The 17553-nt window shown below is 48.8% G+C and overlaps 1 protein-coding gene across 1 annotated transcript; it reads left to right on the top strand.

Moving 5' to 3' along the window:
- Window positions 1-3896: 3896 nt before the first annotated feature.
- On the top strand, window positions 3897-16330 carry Tob2 (transducer of ERBB2, 2). The gene is made up of 3 exons (XM_076855227.2): window positions 3897-4092; window positions 5022-5169; window positions 12155-16330. The coding sequence occupies exon 3, from the start codon at window positions 12252-12254 to the stop codon at window positions 13287-13289; it is 1038 nt and encodes a 345-aa protein (XP_076711342.1). The 5' UTR covers window positions 3897-4092; window positions 5022-5169; window positions 12155-12251; the 3' UTR covers window positions 13290-16330.
- The last annotated feature ends 1223 nt before the right edge of the window (window positions 16331-17553 follow it).

Here is a 17553-nt window from a genome sequence, read left to right as displayed (position 1 = left end):
GAGTCGCTGGGATTACAGGTGCACACCATCACACCCAGCTCCAACTGTGTTTTTAAATGGTATATTACTCTCAGCCTCAGCTTCTGGAAGACAATAGGGAGTGGTGAGGACCTTAGGGAGCCAGAGAATTAGTTGACCAAGACTAAAGGAGACAGCTGCTATTCAGCAGCAGATAATTGCTGCCAGCTTGAATGCCTAGTATTGGCAGACACTTTGAATTTTGGACAAGAGGCAACCAAGGTATTTTTGTGCAATATCCCAATTTTAAAATTTTGGCAATTCACTTTTTAAAAATTTTTCTCAGTTGTAGATAGACACAATATCTTTATTTTATTTATTTTTATATGGTGCTGAGGATCAAACCCAGTTCACGGCAAGCGCTGTGCCACTGAGCTACAACCCCAGCCCGGCAACTCACTTTTAAACCCTCAGATATTGGGCTGGGGATGTGGCTCAAGCGGTAGTGCGCTTGCCTGGCATGCGTTCGGCCTGGGTTTGATCCTCAGCACCACATACAAACAGAGATGGTGTGTCCGCTGAGAACTAAAAAATAAATATTAAAATTCTCTCTCTCTCTCTCTCTCTTTTTAAAAAAATAAAAATAAAAAAAGTAAACCCTCAGATATCAGTATATGCCAAGGAAATGCATCCACCAGATGTGTATCTTGGTTTGCCAATTAGCAGCCTCTAAATTACTGAAATTAACTTCCCAGGGACTAAATTTAGCTGGAGATTAAACCCAGGGGTATATAACTACTCAGTCATATTTCCAATCCTTTTGAGATAGGTTCTTCCTAAATTGCTCAGGTTGGCTTCAAACTTGGGATCATTCTGCCTCAACCTCCAGAGTCTCTAGGATTACAAGCATGTGCCTCTATACATGGCCCAGACATGTATCTTTGTATTTTTTCCTTCTTTTTTATTTATTTTTCTTATATACCAGGGATTGAACTCAGGGGCATTTAACCTTTCAGCCACAGGATTGAACCAGGGGCACTTAACACTGAGCCATATCACCAGCTCTTTTTTATTTTGAGACAGGGTTTCCATAAATGCTTAGAGCCTTAGCTAAATTATTGGGGAAGCTTTGAATTTGTGATCCTCCTGCCTCAGCCTCCCAAGCTTCTGGGATTCCAGCTGCGTACCACTGCACCTGGCCCAACCTACACCTTTGTAAACATAGTTTGAAGCCAAAACTGAAAGTGAAAAACTCTTTGCCTTGGTTGGAAATTTCCTGCCTTGAAAACTGAAATTATTTCCATCTTTTCTTAGATGTTCAGTTCCTTATCAACTCTATCCCCAAGTAGCTTCCATCAAGGCTAAAATATTACTTTATTTGAACACTGAATTTTAGTGTCTTAGCAAAGGCAAGTTTGTTCCCTCACCTTGTTTACTAGAATTCACAGTCTTGGTGGATAACTGGCAAACCATTTTCCTCACCAGCCAATCACTCTTCCCAAAGTCAGTTTCTGTTGTGGCTGTGTGCTCCTGCCCAGCTGCAGCAGTGGATCCAAAGAATCAAACAGAGACATGGAGTTTCTTGGACAACTTCAAAGAAACAATGCAAAATTTCACATCCTGGCATGTGTGGATGAGAGAGTGAATCATCCTGAGAGTTAATTGGGGCCAATTATGACCAACCTGACTTGTCACTGACACCAAAACATCTGGCATAACTTGCTTTATTCTCAAGAGGGTTATCCCCACCCTCTACACACTTGCTTCTAAAATTCACCATTTTTGAAAGCATGGTGTTTACCTTTAGATATATAATTATTCAAAATGGGAGGGGAATCTGGAATGCTTGAGGAATTCAGCTCACAAGTAAGCAAGGTGAAGTCACATGATGGGAAGAGAAAAACTTCCACCTCACCACATGCTAGATGGAGACATCAGCACTTAAGAAGGGTGATTAACTTTTTTCCCTCTCTATTTTATCTTTTCCTTTATATGCTAACACTTTACCCAGAGTTCCAGTTCTTCTCCGTTTTGTCTTAGTGATGTTGCTCAGTGCTGGCGTTCCAGTACATTAGGACAGGTTCATATAAAAGCACTAACACGCAGAAACTGTAAGGCCTTCCCTCTTAGTTTGCCCTCCCTCAGCATGAGGTCTCCTGTTTATTTATTTATTTTGAGTACTGGAGATTGAACTCGGGGGCACTGGACCACTGAGCCACATCCCCAGCCCTATTTTGTAATTTTTTTTTTTTTTTTTTTTTTTTTTTTTTTTTAGAGACAGGGTCTCACTGAGTTGCTCAGCAACTCGCTTTTGCTGAGGCTGACTTTGAATTCCGGATCCTCCTGCCTCAGCTTCCGGAGCTGCTGGGATACAGGCGTGTGCCACAGCATCTCCTATTTTTAAGGACTCGGTTCTGCTTCCTAAGATACCCTGGGGCAACTCTTTCCAACTCACCCTCACCTTTTTCATCCTTAGGCCCTCAAAAGTTTTCCCTTGGGGCATGCACACCAAGTAAGTGCAGGGCAGGAAGGATGCAAGTTGGTCAAAATGTTTGAAGTTAAACTATTCGAGTCGGGTGCGGTGGCGAAGGCCTGCAATCCCAGCGGCTCTGGAGGATCACAAGTTCAAGCCAGTCTCAACAATTTAACGAGACCCTCCCCGCCTCGTGCCGCTCAAAAAAAAAAAAAAAAGGATGTAGCTCGGAGTTAGTGCCCCTGGGTTCAATCCCTTGTATAGGAAAGAAATGGGGGGAAAAACCCTATTTGATCCAGGCTTTACATACAGGATAATACTCCACATGATCTCCACTTTTATACCCGAGGAAACTTAAGGTTTGATGAAGTAAAACTTGTTGCATTAAATCAAGATCTCACGGTAGCAGAAATGGGACGTAAACCCAACTATTTCCAAGGCAGTAATTACTGACTACAAATACCAGCAAGCTTTGCCGTGCCCCACTGCTCAAAAGGCACCCTCCCCAGAGCGCAGTCCTAGCGGTTATATCCAAAATCCAACCCGAAGCCGCCTCTGCCCACCCGCCAGCCAATGAAAAGGCTGTTGCTAACATGCCTGCTATATTTTTAGCTTTCAGTGCTTGGGTACCAGTGGTGGGCTGAGTCTCGCTGCGGAGGTGGAACGCGCGAACTGGGGAGGGGAGGAGAAAGAAGGGGCGGGTGAAGCGTGGAAAGGCGGAGGGTCGTGTGTATGACGCGCTGCCACTCGCTGACGCACGAGGCAAGTAGTCCCTGGAGGTGCCCCGGGGTGGAGCGCTCTGAATGTGGGGGATGGTGGCTGTCGCTCTCGGGCTCCCTCCCGCTTCCCCGTCTCAGTGGAGTTTGCCCTCCAGCCCGACGTTTCTCTGCTGCTGTCAAGGAGTTTACATTTAAACCCCCACGCTGGCGTTCTGTCCTTGCCAAAAAAAGTGATCAAGGAAAATAAAATGCAAACCGTAACTGGAAACTTTCCGATCTCACCACCCCACGTGGGTTAGGAGGCTGCCGTTGGTCCAGAACGGTCAGGAATGAGAATAAAGGCGCGGGGGTGGGGAGGATTGGGTAGTGGGCAGAGGAGGGAGTAGACTCCTGCGCAAACATCCCCACCCAGGGCTCCGGACCTCGCCGTCCGCCAGTCCTGTCCGCCTGACCTCACCGGGCACAGACCTCCCTACCCCCTACTCTGCCTCAAACTGTCACAAAGACGCAGAGTGGTCTGCACCGCCGAGATCCCGGCAGAGGGCCCGGACGCCCCCCATCCCGGGTTCGGAAACTCTTGCTCCGCCGCCTGAGGGACCGTCGGGTGTGCGCGCCCGTCGCGCCTATCGTGGGCAGGCGCCACACCACTCCAAGGGGCTATTCCTAGAATTAGCGTGGCTCTCCTAGCCCTCGTAGGGGTCGCTGGCTGGGGAGAGCCAACTGGAGCGTCGGCTGGGGGGCGGCGCTTGCGCGTCTGCGTGGAGCAGGCCCTCTCCCTGCACGGGGAACCTGGTGTCAAGAGGTCACGCAGCTACTGGCCATCGGCCTCTTCATTCCGCACAGCGTGCCCCAGGCCCCATTCCCCCTCGCCCTCCTCTCGACTTTTCGCGTCCGACGACGAGGCGAGCCGCGCTCGGAAAACTCAGGCCAATGCGAGTTCAGGTCCGAAACCTTTCCAGAGCTCAAGAGGTGCCCCTAGATCTCTCACCCAAAGAGGTCGCAACTGGGCGAGCGTGGGGGGACAGGCGCCTAGAGCTGGAGGGGCGCGCCAAAGTAGCTTCGGTGGGAAATAGTCCGGACAAACGTAAACTTGCGTACCGCCGGCGCCCCGATAGGTGCAGGGTCGGAGGTTAGGGGAGAGCTTCCTGGGGCAAGCTGTGCCCGCCCCACCCCCGACAGCCACCGTCCAGCAGCCGGAGTGAGCGCCCAGCGTGTCTCAACCCGGTGCCTGCCCTCACGGAGCTCCCCGTCTACCTGGGGATGCTCCTTACACGCTAAGCACGAACTCAGAGAGTGGCCTGGGGCCGCAAGAAAATACGGCACGGCAGTGTTGTGATGGGGAAGGGAAGACAGACAGCCAGGCCAAGGAGGTGGCGACGCGAGAGGGTCTAGAAGATAGACTCCCGCAGCCTTTGCCTGGTCCCAAGCCCAGCCGGCTACGGGGCCGGAAGGGTTAAGCCGCGGGCCGGCAGGGAAGTAGTCCCGGCCGGACGCCCAGCCCCGCCCCGCCGGCGGAGGGACGCATCACGCAGGGGTGGGGAAGTCGGATCCGTGCGCCGGGTTGCTAAGGGTGAAACTTTTCATTGACTTTGCTCACTTCTGGCCGGGGCGCGGGAGGGTGCGGGTCGTGGGCGGAGAAAAGCTAGTGGCTCGGGCGACGCGGGGCCAGGAGGGCCAGGTCGTCCGCCGACTACAGCAGTCCGTCCTCCGCCCCGCGACGCGAGCCACCCTCTGGGCCGCCATCCTAGTGTTGTCGCCGCCGGCCGGCCTGCCCGCGGTCCGTCCGTCCCCTGCCGCCGAGTCCGACCTCCAAAAAAAGCCGAAAGAATTATATTAGGAGTTATAGCCCGTAACCTCCTCCTTGCTCCCAGCCCTCAACGACGAAAAGGACACATCGGCGCCCGGCCTCGCAGCGCCGGAGAAAGCAGGGAGAGCGACCTCTGCCCCGGGCCCAGGACCACCCTGGCAGGAGAAGACACCCGGCGACCGGCAGCCCATCCCGCCGCCGCGGAGACCCGAGTGAGTGCAGGGGCATGCGGAAGGTTGGGGGGGGGGCACCTTGACACCCACCGGCTGGACAGCCTGCCCCACCCCGCCCTTGCTCCGGCTCTTGGCTTTGCTGGACACTCCACGTCGCTGTCACCCCCTCCCCCGCCCGGCCAGCATTTTCCTCGCCCCTTCTATCTTCCTTTTAGAACCGCCCATATTTTCCCCTAGCTCTTCTACCCTGTCTCTCATCCTGCGGTACCCAAGAGCCCCCTTCTCTCCCAGGTGCAAGAGTGGCCTCTCCTGGATGGAGTGCATTTCTTCCCTTCCTCCTCCCCCAGTTCTTATATCCCAGATACTCGCTAGATTTTCCTTGTTCCCCAAAGAAACATACCTCCCACTGCCACCGTTAAATAAATGAGAGGAAGGAAGGGGATCCAGGCCTTTTTCTGCTTTTCCCGTGTGCATGGAATGGGGTTGCTAATTAATATGGTTTATTTCTGGTTCTGTGGATCCTGAAAGATGAAGGTTGAACACCCCTTCTTGGGGATGAGAACGATTAGAGGGAACTGTCCTTGAACCACTCAGCCAGAATTTATTTCAGCTTAAAATCTTTATCTTCTTGGCTTAAAGGGAAAACTGCGCGTAAAAAAGTACCAGTAGGACTATGCCAGCTAGTGGATTCTACTTGATCTACATAGGGTTCCTGGGAAGAAGGGCCCTACTCCTAAACTCCTTTTCCAGTCCAGAGAATGGATTGTGCCCTTGACCAGGTATCTGGGGAGGAGGGAGGGAGCAAATGAAAGGCACAGCCGGCTGACCCTCTCCTCCCCTTGGAGCAAGAGAACCCCACATGCGGGGCTTCAACTTGAGGACCAGCAGACAGGGTCTTGGGTGCCTTCTCATTGTCCAACCTATTGTTTTTTACCTTCCTACCCACCCCACCTGGGAGTAGGTCCCTCATTTGTTTCTCAGTAGAAAACCATCCCTCTTTCTTTCTTGCCCCCTTCCCTCTCTTAAGCATTGAGAAAAGCAGTTTGTGTGGGAGGTCGGATTAGGGAGGTTTAACACCCTGTAGGGAAGCTTTGCAGAGGATCTGGTAAGTCTGGTCGTAGAGTAGGCCTTGCAGTGGGAGGAGACTCACACAGAATTTTAAATATTAGAAGGTGTTCAGATTTCAGATGTGCAGTTTTTCCTTCCCAGCTGAGAGCCTTCCCCATTTCCCTGAAATCCTTTTTCAGACTTGGATTACCTTGGGTAAGGTTTGAGCCCCCATGACGTTGGGCCTTCTGATTGCCGACAGAACTGGGTCCAGTTCCTGCTTTTCCTTTCCTGACTGTGGGGTGCTGGAGCCGAGCCTACTGGGCATTGAGTGGAAAAGTCTCCTTTCTCTTTGAATCCACCGTCAGCCCCTACAGCAAGCCCAGACAGTGGCTGTCCACCCTTGGAATTGAGATTCAGCGGTAGGGGTGGGGGTGGGAGGGCGAGGCCTTGTCTATCCCAGCCCACCCCTTTCTCCCAGAAAAACTCATTGGAAGCAGGTCCCTAATTCAGCAGTCGTCGGAGGAACTGGAGAGAGCGGGGAAAGTTCTGCCCCTCGTACGGACGCGGTGGGTGGTACGAACCGCGAGCTGGCCTAGTGGTTAGATTTGGAAGAACTGTCTTGCGATGGGAGGGGGCGCCCGCCGCGCAGTGCGCATGTGCGTCGGAAACTTTTCCTCGGCTCCGACCCTTGGCCAGGTCCCCTGCCGGGCATGCGTGGTTGGGCCGGCCGACCGTCCTCCGCGGAGCGCGCAGGGAACCGTAGTGTGCGCAGAAGTAGGTCACGCGTCCGCGCGCGCCCGAGCAGCCTGGGCGCTGCGGCTCCCAGAGTGCCGAGCGCGCCGGTCAGGGAGGCCAGGGAGGCCGGCGCGCCCTTCCTTGGAAGAACCCTGCGGGTCGCGCCCAGTGATGCCCGAGCCACGTTTGGGGTGGGTGGGAGTGAGACCCAGCAGGGCGTGGTCAGCACCAGCCCTGGAAACATTCAGCCCACGCCGCCTGTCGGGCCACTGCTTAGGGACCGCCGGTGGGGCGGGGCCTCGCGGTGACCTGCGCTCTGCAGACGGGGACCCCAGGGCTGGCTGCCGCCTCTCCCGGCCTTACTCAAATCCAGAGCATTCTATAGTGCTTGATTGTGGGGTGATGTCAGTGTTAAGGGTTTCAGGTGTGTGAATATTTTTATAGATTTGGGGCCCAGTAGATTCTTTCACCATTGTCCTTCAACCCTTTTTAAAAACACAACTGCTTTTTTGTTAAAAACTTGCTTCTCTTTCTTATTAGAATAAGATATTATCCATGTTTGTATAGATATTTCAAAATATTCTACTGTCATGTATAACTAAGAACAACAACAACAAAAAGAGCTTGCCTTCGCAGTGCTCGGTGATGCCTGTAATCCTTGCTGAAGCCGGAAGGTCTGCAAATTCGAGTCCAGCCTGGGCAATTTAGCAAGACCCTGTTGCAGAGTAAAATTAAAAAGGCCTAGGGTGTATCTCAATGGTAGAGTGCTTGCCTAGCATGTGCGAGGCCCTGGGTTCCATCCACAATAAGGGGATCGGGGTTTCTGTTCACTAGTCCTCTTTGGAGTCTGTATAGACCAAGGCCTCCTTCAGCGTCTCCCCACATCTTTGCCTATAAACTTACTGTTTAAAACACAAGTCAGCACAAAGGATCTGAATCCAGGTTTAACCTTGTGGCTGAAGGTAAGCAAATTCAGGAGGATGAGATTGGGGGGTTTTTGTCTTTTTTTTTTTTTTTTTTTTTTTTTTTTGTGTGTGTGTGTGTGTGTGTGTGTGTGTTTTGTAGGAGCAATTGAACACAGGGACCCTTAACCACTAAGCCCTATACCCCACCCCTTTTTAATGTTTTATTTTTATTTTGAGACAGTGTCTCACTGAGTTGCTGAGGCTGACTTTCAACTTGCAGTCCTGCCTCAGCCTTCAGAGTCCCTGGGATTACAGGCTTGCTCCACCACAAGGAGGATAAAATTCTTGGTGAAACTAGACAGAAATTGCATTTGTAACTTTAATACACTGACAGAAGTGGAGATTTTGCTATTAAAAATTTATCCTCCCACACACACAAACACATATGCTTTTTTGCCACTTTTCTGGCCTTTTAGTTGAAAAAGATTTCAAGAATTTTCTGCAGCTTAACAAATCTACCTGTTCCTTTTATTGAAGGATAGGTATTTCTAAGCACTCTAATCTTACCACACTTTCATAAATATTTTATATAGAAGCTCTAGAAATTGTCCATAGCTTTGTAAAAATAATTAAAGAACTCATCCAGTGATCACACTTATCTTTAGCTGAAGACAAGACAGCACCAGTGCTTTAATCCTGTCCCATAAGCTTCTTGAAGTCAAAATTAGAGCCTGAGCTGATAGAGCATGAAATCTCATTCTGGTCATCCGGCATTTTTGTAAGGTTCCACCCCACAACCATCTGGCCTGGCCTGTTCTCCAATTAAAGAGGCAAAGGTAGCATTATACACTTCCTTATTTGTGCAGAAACATCACTGAGGTATAAATTGGTGTGCAGCTTTAGTTGCTTATGCTGCAGAAAATGGTTCACTAGGCAGGGCTGATGACAGTGGTTCTATTGTATATTAGGTGGGAGGCTTATTTCCCAATGACTTTGGCCTGCATTTAAAATGCTCCCATTTTGAGGCTGAACTGTTTGGGGCTGTTTATTTGGAAGGCAATTATACAGTCAAGTTTGAGTAGGCCTAAAAAGGCATAGAAGTCCTTTCTTTGGTCTGGGTGGAATACCAAGAGGCACATTTTAAAAGGCCATGGTATGCCTTAGGAGAAGTGTCATATGTTGACTTCAAATCTGTTTTACTTTTTGAAAATACTAGCTTTAACTCCAAGCCCATTCTTGGGATCTGATGCCAACTTTCTTCACATTTTTTTTAGTTTCCTCCATGTTGAATACCTCTAGTTCACCATGGTGACCTTTTTGTTTGTTTTGTTTTGTTATGCTTGGAGGTTGAACCCAGGGCTGTTCTACCTTCATTTATTTTTGGTCCCAGGGATTGAACCCAGAGGTGCTTAACCACTGAACCACACATCCCTAAGCCCATTTTATTTTTTATTTTGAGACAGGATCTTACTTAAGTTGCTAAGGCTAACCTTAAACTTGTACTCCTCCTGCCTTAAGCATCCTCAGTCACTGGGACTACAGTGGAACACCACCACATCTCGCCCTTTCCATTTTATTTTATTAATTTTTAATTTATTTTTATTTTTATTTAAATATTTATTTTTTAGTTAGACACAATATCTTTATTTTTTATTTATTTTTATGTGGTGCCGAGGATTGAACCCAGGGCCTCGTGTGTGCTAGGTAAGCACTCTACCGCTGAACCATAATCCCAGTCCCCTTTTCATTTTATTATGAGAACATGGTCTTGCCAAATTGCCAAAGCTGGTCTTGAACTTGTGATCCTCCTGCCTCAGCCTCACGAGTTGCTGGGAATAGAGGTGGGTGCCACCATTACTGACTCAAACCTCCATTCTTAAGCCTGGTATGATGTTGTACACCTATAGTCCCAGCTACTCAGGATCACTTGAGCCCTGGAGGTTAAAGGTCAGCCTAGGCAAAATAGCAAGACACTATTTTTTTTTTTAAGCCACCATTCTTGGGAGGAGTCCCATGGTCATATAGCTAGCTTTGTATCTGGTGATGAACCAATCTTCAGAAACAGAAAGTCCCTTTTTACCATTCTTCTCTTTAAATCTAAAGGGGCTGGGGATATCATTTAGTTGGTAGAGTGCTTACCTCACATGCACAAGGTCCTGGGTTCAATCCCCAGCACCATTTAAAAAAAAAAAAAAAAAAGAAAAACCCTGGAAATGATCTGTCTTAATCATGAATAGACGGGGCTGGGGATGTGGCTCAAGTGGTAGCGCGCTCGCCTGGCATGGGTGCGGCCTGGGTTCGATTCTCAGCACCATGTACAAACAAAGATGTTGTGTCCGCCGATAACTAAAAAATAAATATTAAAAAATTCTCTCTCTCTCTCTCTCTCTCTCTCTCTCTCTCTCTCTCTCTCCCCCTCTCCTCCTCCTCTCTCACTCTCTTAAAAAAAATTAAAAAAAAAAAATCATGAATAGACATTTGAAGAAACTTACAGATCAAAGATCAAAGTCTTTTGGAGGCTGGGATGAAGAGGAAACCAGGGTTTCCTGAGTACTGAGCATTCTGTGGACAGGCTTGGGAGAGGGACCAGTCACTGACTCCCCATGTGACCCTCTCTGTTTCCTCAGACCTGAAATGAGAGTCCAGATGGAACTACTGAGCTATGGGGCTCTAGATTGATCCAGTGCATCTTCTCAGTTACCTTCATCCCAGAATATTTTTCTTGAGGATTTAGTCCTAAAAGTGTTCCTAGGAGCCAAGGGCCCAAGTCTAAGAATGAACAGGGAAGTGTGTTGGGACAGGTGTTCAGAAAACTCAAGACCCCCCAAGCCTACAGCTGGTACCTGGAACTTCATGCTGAAACCAGAAGGAACTTTAATCACAATCCAACACTGAATCTTTCACAGGACCTTGACAGGTCATGGATCAGTCTCATCTCTGTGCTGAGCTCAGCAGCCTAGACTTGCCCAGAGGTCTGGTTAGGGAGATGTTTTGGCCCTGCCTTCCCTTAAAGATTGCCCTTTTTTAGTTCATTTTCTCCCTGAGCATGAGTTCAGGAGCCACCCTTCTGGAGAAAGTGAGAGTAGAATCACTAGCTCTTAGGACTTAAGGATCATGTTCCTGAAACATGAGGCTGGCCCAGACCTATGGGGTAAAACTTTTTTGACCTCAGTGGGATTGGCTGTGAGAGAGTCCCAAAATAACAATCTGAGTGTTTATCTTGGGCTGCCTTCTCCTCCAGCATCTCCAAACACTTGATAAATCTGATCCAGTGCAGAGAACAGGTGGTCAGACAGTCCCTGGGAAACAGAGTGATGATGGGTCCCCAGCTGGAGACTACAGGGTGATGGAAATTTTCTTCCCTCTGCCATCATCCTCATCACTTACACCTTCTACAGAAACTACAGAGATTCCCTCAGGCCACACCAGTGCTGCTTGTGTGTGTGTGTGTGTGTGTGCGCACGCGCGCCAGCGCGCATGCAGCAGTGTACTAGGATTGAACCCAGGGGTACATTCCCAACCTTTTTTTGTTGTTGTTGTTGTAGGTGGGCACAGTGCCTTTATTTTACTTGTTTATTTTTATGTGGTGCTAAGGATTGAACCCAGTGCCTAACGCATGCTAGGCAAGTGCTCTGCCACTGAGCTACAGCCCCAGCCCTACACTGTAGTTCTTAAATCAGTTCTGCAAACCCAGACTGAGCCTGAAAGCCTCACACCCATGGGGCCCAAGGTAACAGATGGATATGACTGAAGCCCAAGCCCCAGAGAAAAGTTGGCAGTGTTCCTTCATGTTCAGTGACCCGTATCCCTTTCCATGTAAGGAAGACAACTAAAAATTTTAAACTTACATCTTAGCCTGTGATAGTTTGGGGACATGACTTCACCAAGATATTACAGAGACAGCAAAGTCCTTCCCTTCTTCTGATGAATTAGGAGCCTGGGTTTATTCATTTATTTATTTTTGCTTGGGTTGTGTGTGGGGGGGGGGAGTGTGTATCATTCGTACAGGGACCCAAATTCTCATAATGGTGGAAAACAGCATTCCATCTGTGTTTATTATTAAAAAAAAAAAATAGCTAACTTTATCAAGTGTCTACTAATGCCAAGTGTAGCATAAGGCAATTTATATCCTCCAACTCCATGTCAGACACATTTTCCCAGTGAGAAATCTAAGGCTCAGAAGGAAGTAACTTGTCTACAATTGTATAGTTGAACCCAGCCACTGGTAGAATGGTAGTTGATCCAGAGTTGGTGTTTTTTTGTCTATCTTTGGCCACTTCCACCTGTCTGCATATATATTCATGGTACTCCTCTCCTTCTTTCTCATTTCCCAGAACCATCTGGAGCCCAAGTCTGCCCATCTTACATCTGCAACCACTTCCCTTGGTCTGTGCACGTGCCTTGCACTGATTCTCTGCCTAGGAAAGGACCATGCAGTTAGAGATTAAAGTGGCCCTGAACTTCATCATCTCCTATTTATACAACAAGCTGCCCCGGCGCCGGGCAGACCTGTTTGGAGAGGAGCTCGAGCGACTTTTGAAAAAGAAATATGAAGGCCACTGGTACCCTGATAAGCCACTCAAGGGCTCTGGCTTCCGCTGCGTCCACATTGGGGAGATGGTGGACCCTGTGGTAGAGCTGGCTGCCAAGCGGAGTGGGCTGGCAGTGGAAGATGTGCGGGCTAACGTGCCTGAGGAACTGAGTGTCTGGATTGACCCTTTTGAGGTATCTTACCAGATTGGTGAGAAGGGGGCTGTGAAAGTGCTGTACCTGGATGACAGTGAGGGCAGTGGTGCCCCAGAGCTGGACAAGGAGATCAAGAGCAGCTTCAACCCTGATGCTCAGGTATTTGTGCCCATTGGCAGCCAGGACAGCTCTCTGTCCAATTCCCCCTCGCCGTCCTTCGGCCAGTCACCCAGCCCCACCTTCATCCCTCGCTCTGCCCAGCCCATCACTTTCACCACCGCCTCTTTCGCTGCCACCAAATTTGGCTCTACCAAGATGAAGAAGGGTGGTGGGGCATCTAGTGGTGGGGGCGTGGCCAGCAGTGGGGCAAGTGGCCAGCAGCCACCACAGCAACAGCCTCGCATGGTCCGCTCTCCCACCAACAACCTGCTGAAGCACAAGAGCCTCTCTTTGTCTATGCATTCACTGAACTTCATCACAGCCACCTCGGCCCCTCAGTCCCAGCTCTCACCCAATGCCAAGGAGTTCGTGTACAATGGTGGTGGCTCGCCCAGCCTCTTTTTTGATGCGGCTGATGGCCAGGGCAGTGGCACCTCAGCACCCTTTGCGGGTGGTGGGGCCAGCACCTGTAACAGCAGCAGCTTCGATATGGCCCAGGTATTTGGAGGTGGCACCAACAGCCTTTTCCTGGAGAAGACACCCTTTGTGGAAGGCCTGAGCTACAACCTGAACACCATGCAATACCCCAGCCAGCCGTTCCAGCCTGTTGTGTTGGCCAACTGACCACTCCTCCACCCAGAGGGCCAAGAGCACCCACAACCACAGATAAGAAAAAGGAAAGGAGAGGAAAGGCCAAAAAAAAGAGGAAAAGAAAACTGTACAAAAATATTTCCAATCTTCTCACTCTCGCTTCTAGAAAAAAGATCCAGCCCAGGCATGGAGTGGGAGGGGGCTCCTGAAGCACCAAATGGTGGTTAACTCAACCCCCCCACCCGACCGTTTTCCTGCCTGCTTCTGATTTATTTGGTTGGTTTGGGTTTTGTATTTCTTTTATTCTTTCTTTTTTTTTTTTTTTTTTTACATGTAGTTTTCTATATAACATCTTTAATTAGTGGCTTCCTGTGCTAAGAATGGTCCAGATGTGAATTGCTGCTCCCTGTTCCCTCCTCCCTCCTTCACACTCCTTTATGATTGGTGTGTCCAAGCTCACAGGGAAGGAAGAGCTGCAGCTGGGGCCAAACCCCCCCAAGTAGGGAGAGGCTGGTCCATTTCACTGCCTGCCCTCCAGCTATCCTCTCACTCAAAGCCATCCAACCTCAGCAGGACTTCTTGGGCCCTGCCACCCAAATAGGTCTGACCCCAGCCCACACTCCCTCTCAGGCTGGGCCACAGGGAGTTTCTGGCTAGCCACTTGACACCCTCCCCCAAGAGCTAATGTCTGTGACTACAGGGAGGTTTGCACTTTGTCTTGTTGAAATCCTTTCATCTCTATGTTTGGCCCCATCCACCCACCGACCCCACCAGGCCTAGATGATTATCATGGCTCTGGACACCCAGCATCCTTCATGAGCATGGCCTCTTTCTGTAATGCAGCCCTTCTTCCCTGGGCCTGAGGCTGCGGGCTAGGAGGTGGGAATAAGGTGTGTGTGTGTGTGTGTGTGTGTGTGTGTGTGTGTGTGTACATGTATACGTGTGTGTACATGTACACCCCTGTGAGTATATGTGGTTTGTTGTCCTGTTCTAAAGGATTCCAAGCCATGTGAAACTTCCCTCTGGATGTGATTCTGGGTTGCAGCAAGTGCTTATTTATGTATGAGGTTGGGGAATGGGCTGGGGGTGGGTTGTCAGTTTTTTGTAAGGCAGTATGGAGGGGGTGACATTGGCTGAGCCTAAGGCACTCCCAGGGGAAAGCACTGCAGAAGGAACTGGTTTCCAGACTGCAGAGGGATCTGCACTTTTGTTTGTTTTTGACCAAAAAGAAAAAAAAGAAAGGAAAAAAAAAAAAAGAATTATACACACACACACACATACATACACATATATATATATAGGGAAAAAAATATATATATACACATACAATATACATATGTGTGTGTGTGTGTATATATATATGTGTGTATATATATATATATATACACACACACATAAGCTCTGAAGGGTAGAAGGAATATTCAAACCTCTGTTGCCTAAGAGAAGTCCCTAGACTTCAGTGACCCTGTTGTGCAACCTTACCCAGGATAGGAGCTGCTTACCTGAGTTCCATTGGTGGGGAGTTGGGGGTGGGGAGATAGGACCCTCATTTGGAGTCAGTCAGTGCCTATTGCAGGCAGTCCTGAGCCTTGCATTATGACTTTTTGGTCTTCTGGTTGTGTTATTTCACTCCATCTGTGTCCCTACCTGATAGCTTCACTCTTGTCATCCCCCTCACTGCCCTTACCCTGCCTACCCTGGACCTTGATGCTGTGAGGCATGGTCTTCTGGGTAGGCCAGGCTGGACAGGCATGTGGTCCTCCCAGCCATTGTACTTGTGATACAGAAGGGCACTGGTTCCCCTTCCTCTGCAGAAGAAAGGGTTTTTTCCAATCCATGGCATAGCTTCTGAGCCACAGTGCTTTGGTAATGGGGCACTTGGCATCAGGGCTCCATCACCAGAAAGCACCAAAGTCCTGGTACCCCACCCCATTCCATTCTTCCCGGGACCCCAAGTGGGTACTGCTGTGGCAGTGAGTCTGGCCCAGACAAATACTGCTGGCCTCCCCTCCCTATAATGGGCACCAGCTCTACCTCCCCATCAGGGCAAGGCCCTGGCTTTTCAGCCCAGCACCATCTGTTCCTCTAGACCTCTTGGGCCAGCCCAGTCTGGGTCACCCTGTCCCTCATCCTCAGCTCCCATGCAGGTGACAGGCCCAGGCAGATAGCTCCTCTCTGGGAAAGGTTGGATGCTGCCTTATCCCCCCTTCTGGCCCCTCCTGTGCACACACACTGGTACCACCCGCACCCAGGCCAGCTCATTTTTTACCACATGCAGGGAGAGGGGGAAACCAATCCCTTCCTGTCTCTTGAAATACGAAGAATAATGTGTGTTCAGGAGCATGGCTCCTACACTGGGCTTTTGGGCCTGGTTTAGTCTGTCTCGTCTCAAATCTAGGCATTTTTGCTTCAATTTTATTTTTTTTAAGAAAACAAACAAAAATCTGCACTAATTTACCTGGTTTCGTAGGAAATTTTTTTTTATTTTTTACATTTTTTGGTGTCCGTTTGTATTGAATAATTTGCTACATTTGTAAAATGTAAGAGGTATATATAATATATGTATATTTCTAACGTAAGAAACGTAATTTTTTCTTTTCAAGGTTTTTTCTTAAAAAGAGGAGAGAAATTGATATTTTTTCAGGAAAAACAAACTTTAAAATAAAAAAAGAGGAGAATAAACCTTTTTCTCCCCTTTCCCCATCCTCTGTCTATCCCTCTTTCCCAGGAACAAATCTAAAGATGGATTATCTTGTGAAGAATGTAAACTGTCAATCCAGAATGATGTCTTTTTCTCAATGCAGGGAGCTATAGATTCTCTAATTCTCCCTAAGAGTAGGAGGGGGCATTGAAGCAACTGTGGAGAGGAGCCAGGGGAGCAGGGTAATGACTTTTTTTTTCTTTAGTGAAGGAGGAATACAATCAAGTGTTTTGTATTCAGAATGTTGTGCAATATTTTGGAATGGGACATTGGTGTGTTAGAGATTTAGTTTAAAAACAAGATTGATCAAATCTGTACAGTTTATATTGTTCCAGATTTTTTTAAGTTTGTATTAAAAGCATGATATATAATAGCCCTTTCCTTGCTCCTAACTTGTTCTGTTTTATGGGGTCTCTTGGGATGGAGAGAATGGCAGTAGCCCAACCCCTACCCCTGGGTGGACATAACTGACTTCTTAGTATGCCCACTACCACTGTCCTTTTCCATGTTGCAGACAGGTTCCTTGAGGCTAATAGACATTTTCTTGTTTGGTAGTTGCTGGGGCCAGGACTGGAAGCAGAGCTTTAAGATTGGGGTTCCTCTTTGTGGCTATGCTAGGAACTGCCTGTTCCTTGGAGAAAGGGGGAGAGGTCCACCTCCAGCCTACTCTAGATATAGTATTTGCCTATCCAAGCCACTTGCTCTTTGGATATGGCCAGAATGAGGAGAGCCCACCTAAGCCAGGTTTTGTCCAAACACCTGATACTCGGGTTCTCTATCCTTTTCTTGGGCCAGACACCTCCCTAGCTGCTTTAGAGGTGACAACCTGTCTGAGCCCAGGATTGGAAAGCAGCCCACTTTTCTGCCACTGATTTCTTTGAGACCTCAGCCACCTCCTCCTTCTCCCAGGACCCCAGGGCCATGTTTTTCTTCACAAGGTCAGGGCTCATTAATGCTGCCCAAGGTCTTTGGGCCCAACTGGGCCCAGAGTATTTGTGAAGGTACTTGTTGAACCTTTTGCGGGAGGAGGGAGGGATCCCAGGTTTTGAACTCAGGGGCACTTAGCCACTGATACATACCCAGCCCTTTTTTTCACATTTTATTTAGAGACAGCCTCGCTATTGCTGAGGCTAGCTTTAAACTCATGATTCTCCTGCCTCATCCTCCCTAGCCGCGTATTCCTCTGTTCCACCGTGCGGGGCTTATTTTTGTTGAATCTTATCTCGCCCTCATAGCAGCCAGTGGTGAAGGCCAAGTTAGATTGCCTGCTTACATTCACAAAACTAGTAAGTGGTAAGGCTTTTTGACTTGATGTGTCGTATTCAATCCGGTGGTCTTGAGCAGTGTTAGGCCCTTGTCAGAGAACAAACCAGTGCCTGTCTTTCCAGAGCTGATCTCACAAATATTTGATAAGCTGTAATACTGTTTTGGGGGTATGATGATGGAGATGGGGAACATTAACACTTTCAAACTGGGACAGAGGGCAAGCAGATATTATGGTGCATCAGGAGGATGGGGTGTCCCCAGGCTCTTCACTTTACAAATAAGCCAATACAGCCCTCCCCTCAGACCCTACAAGCATGTGCACTTCATGTA

The sequence above is a fragment of the Callospermophilus lateralis genome, chromosome 4, assembly GCF_048772815.1.
Source record: "Callospermophilus lateralis isolate mCalLat2 chromosome 4, mCalLat2.hap1, whole genome shotgun sequence".
NCBI lineage: Eukaryota > Metazoa > Chordata > Mammalia > Rodentia > Sciuridae > Callospermophilus > Callospermophilus lateralis.
The sequence above is the reverse complement of the archived record's forward strand: the minus strand, read 5'-3'. Positions and strand labels throughout refer to the sequence as shown.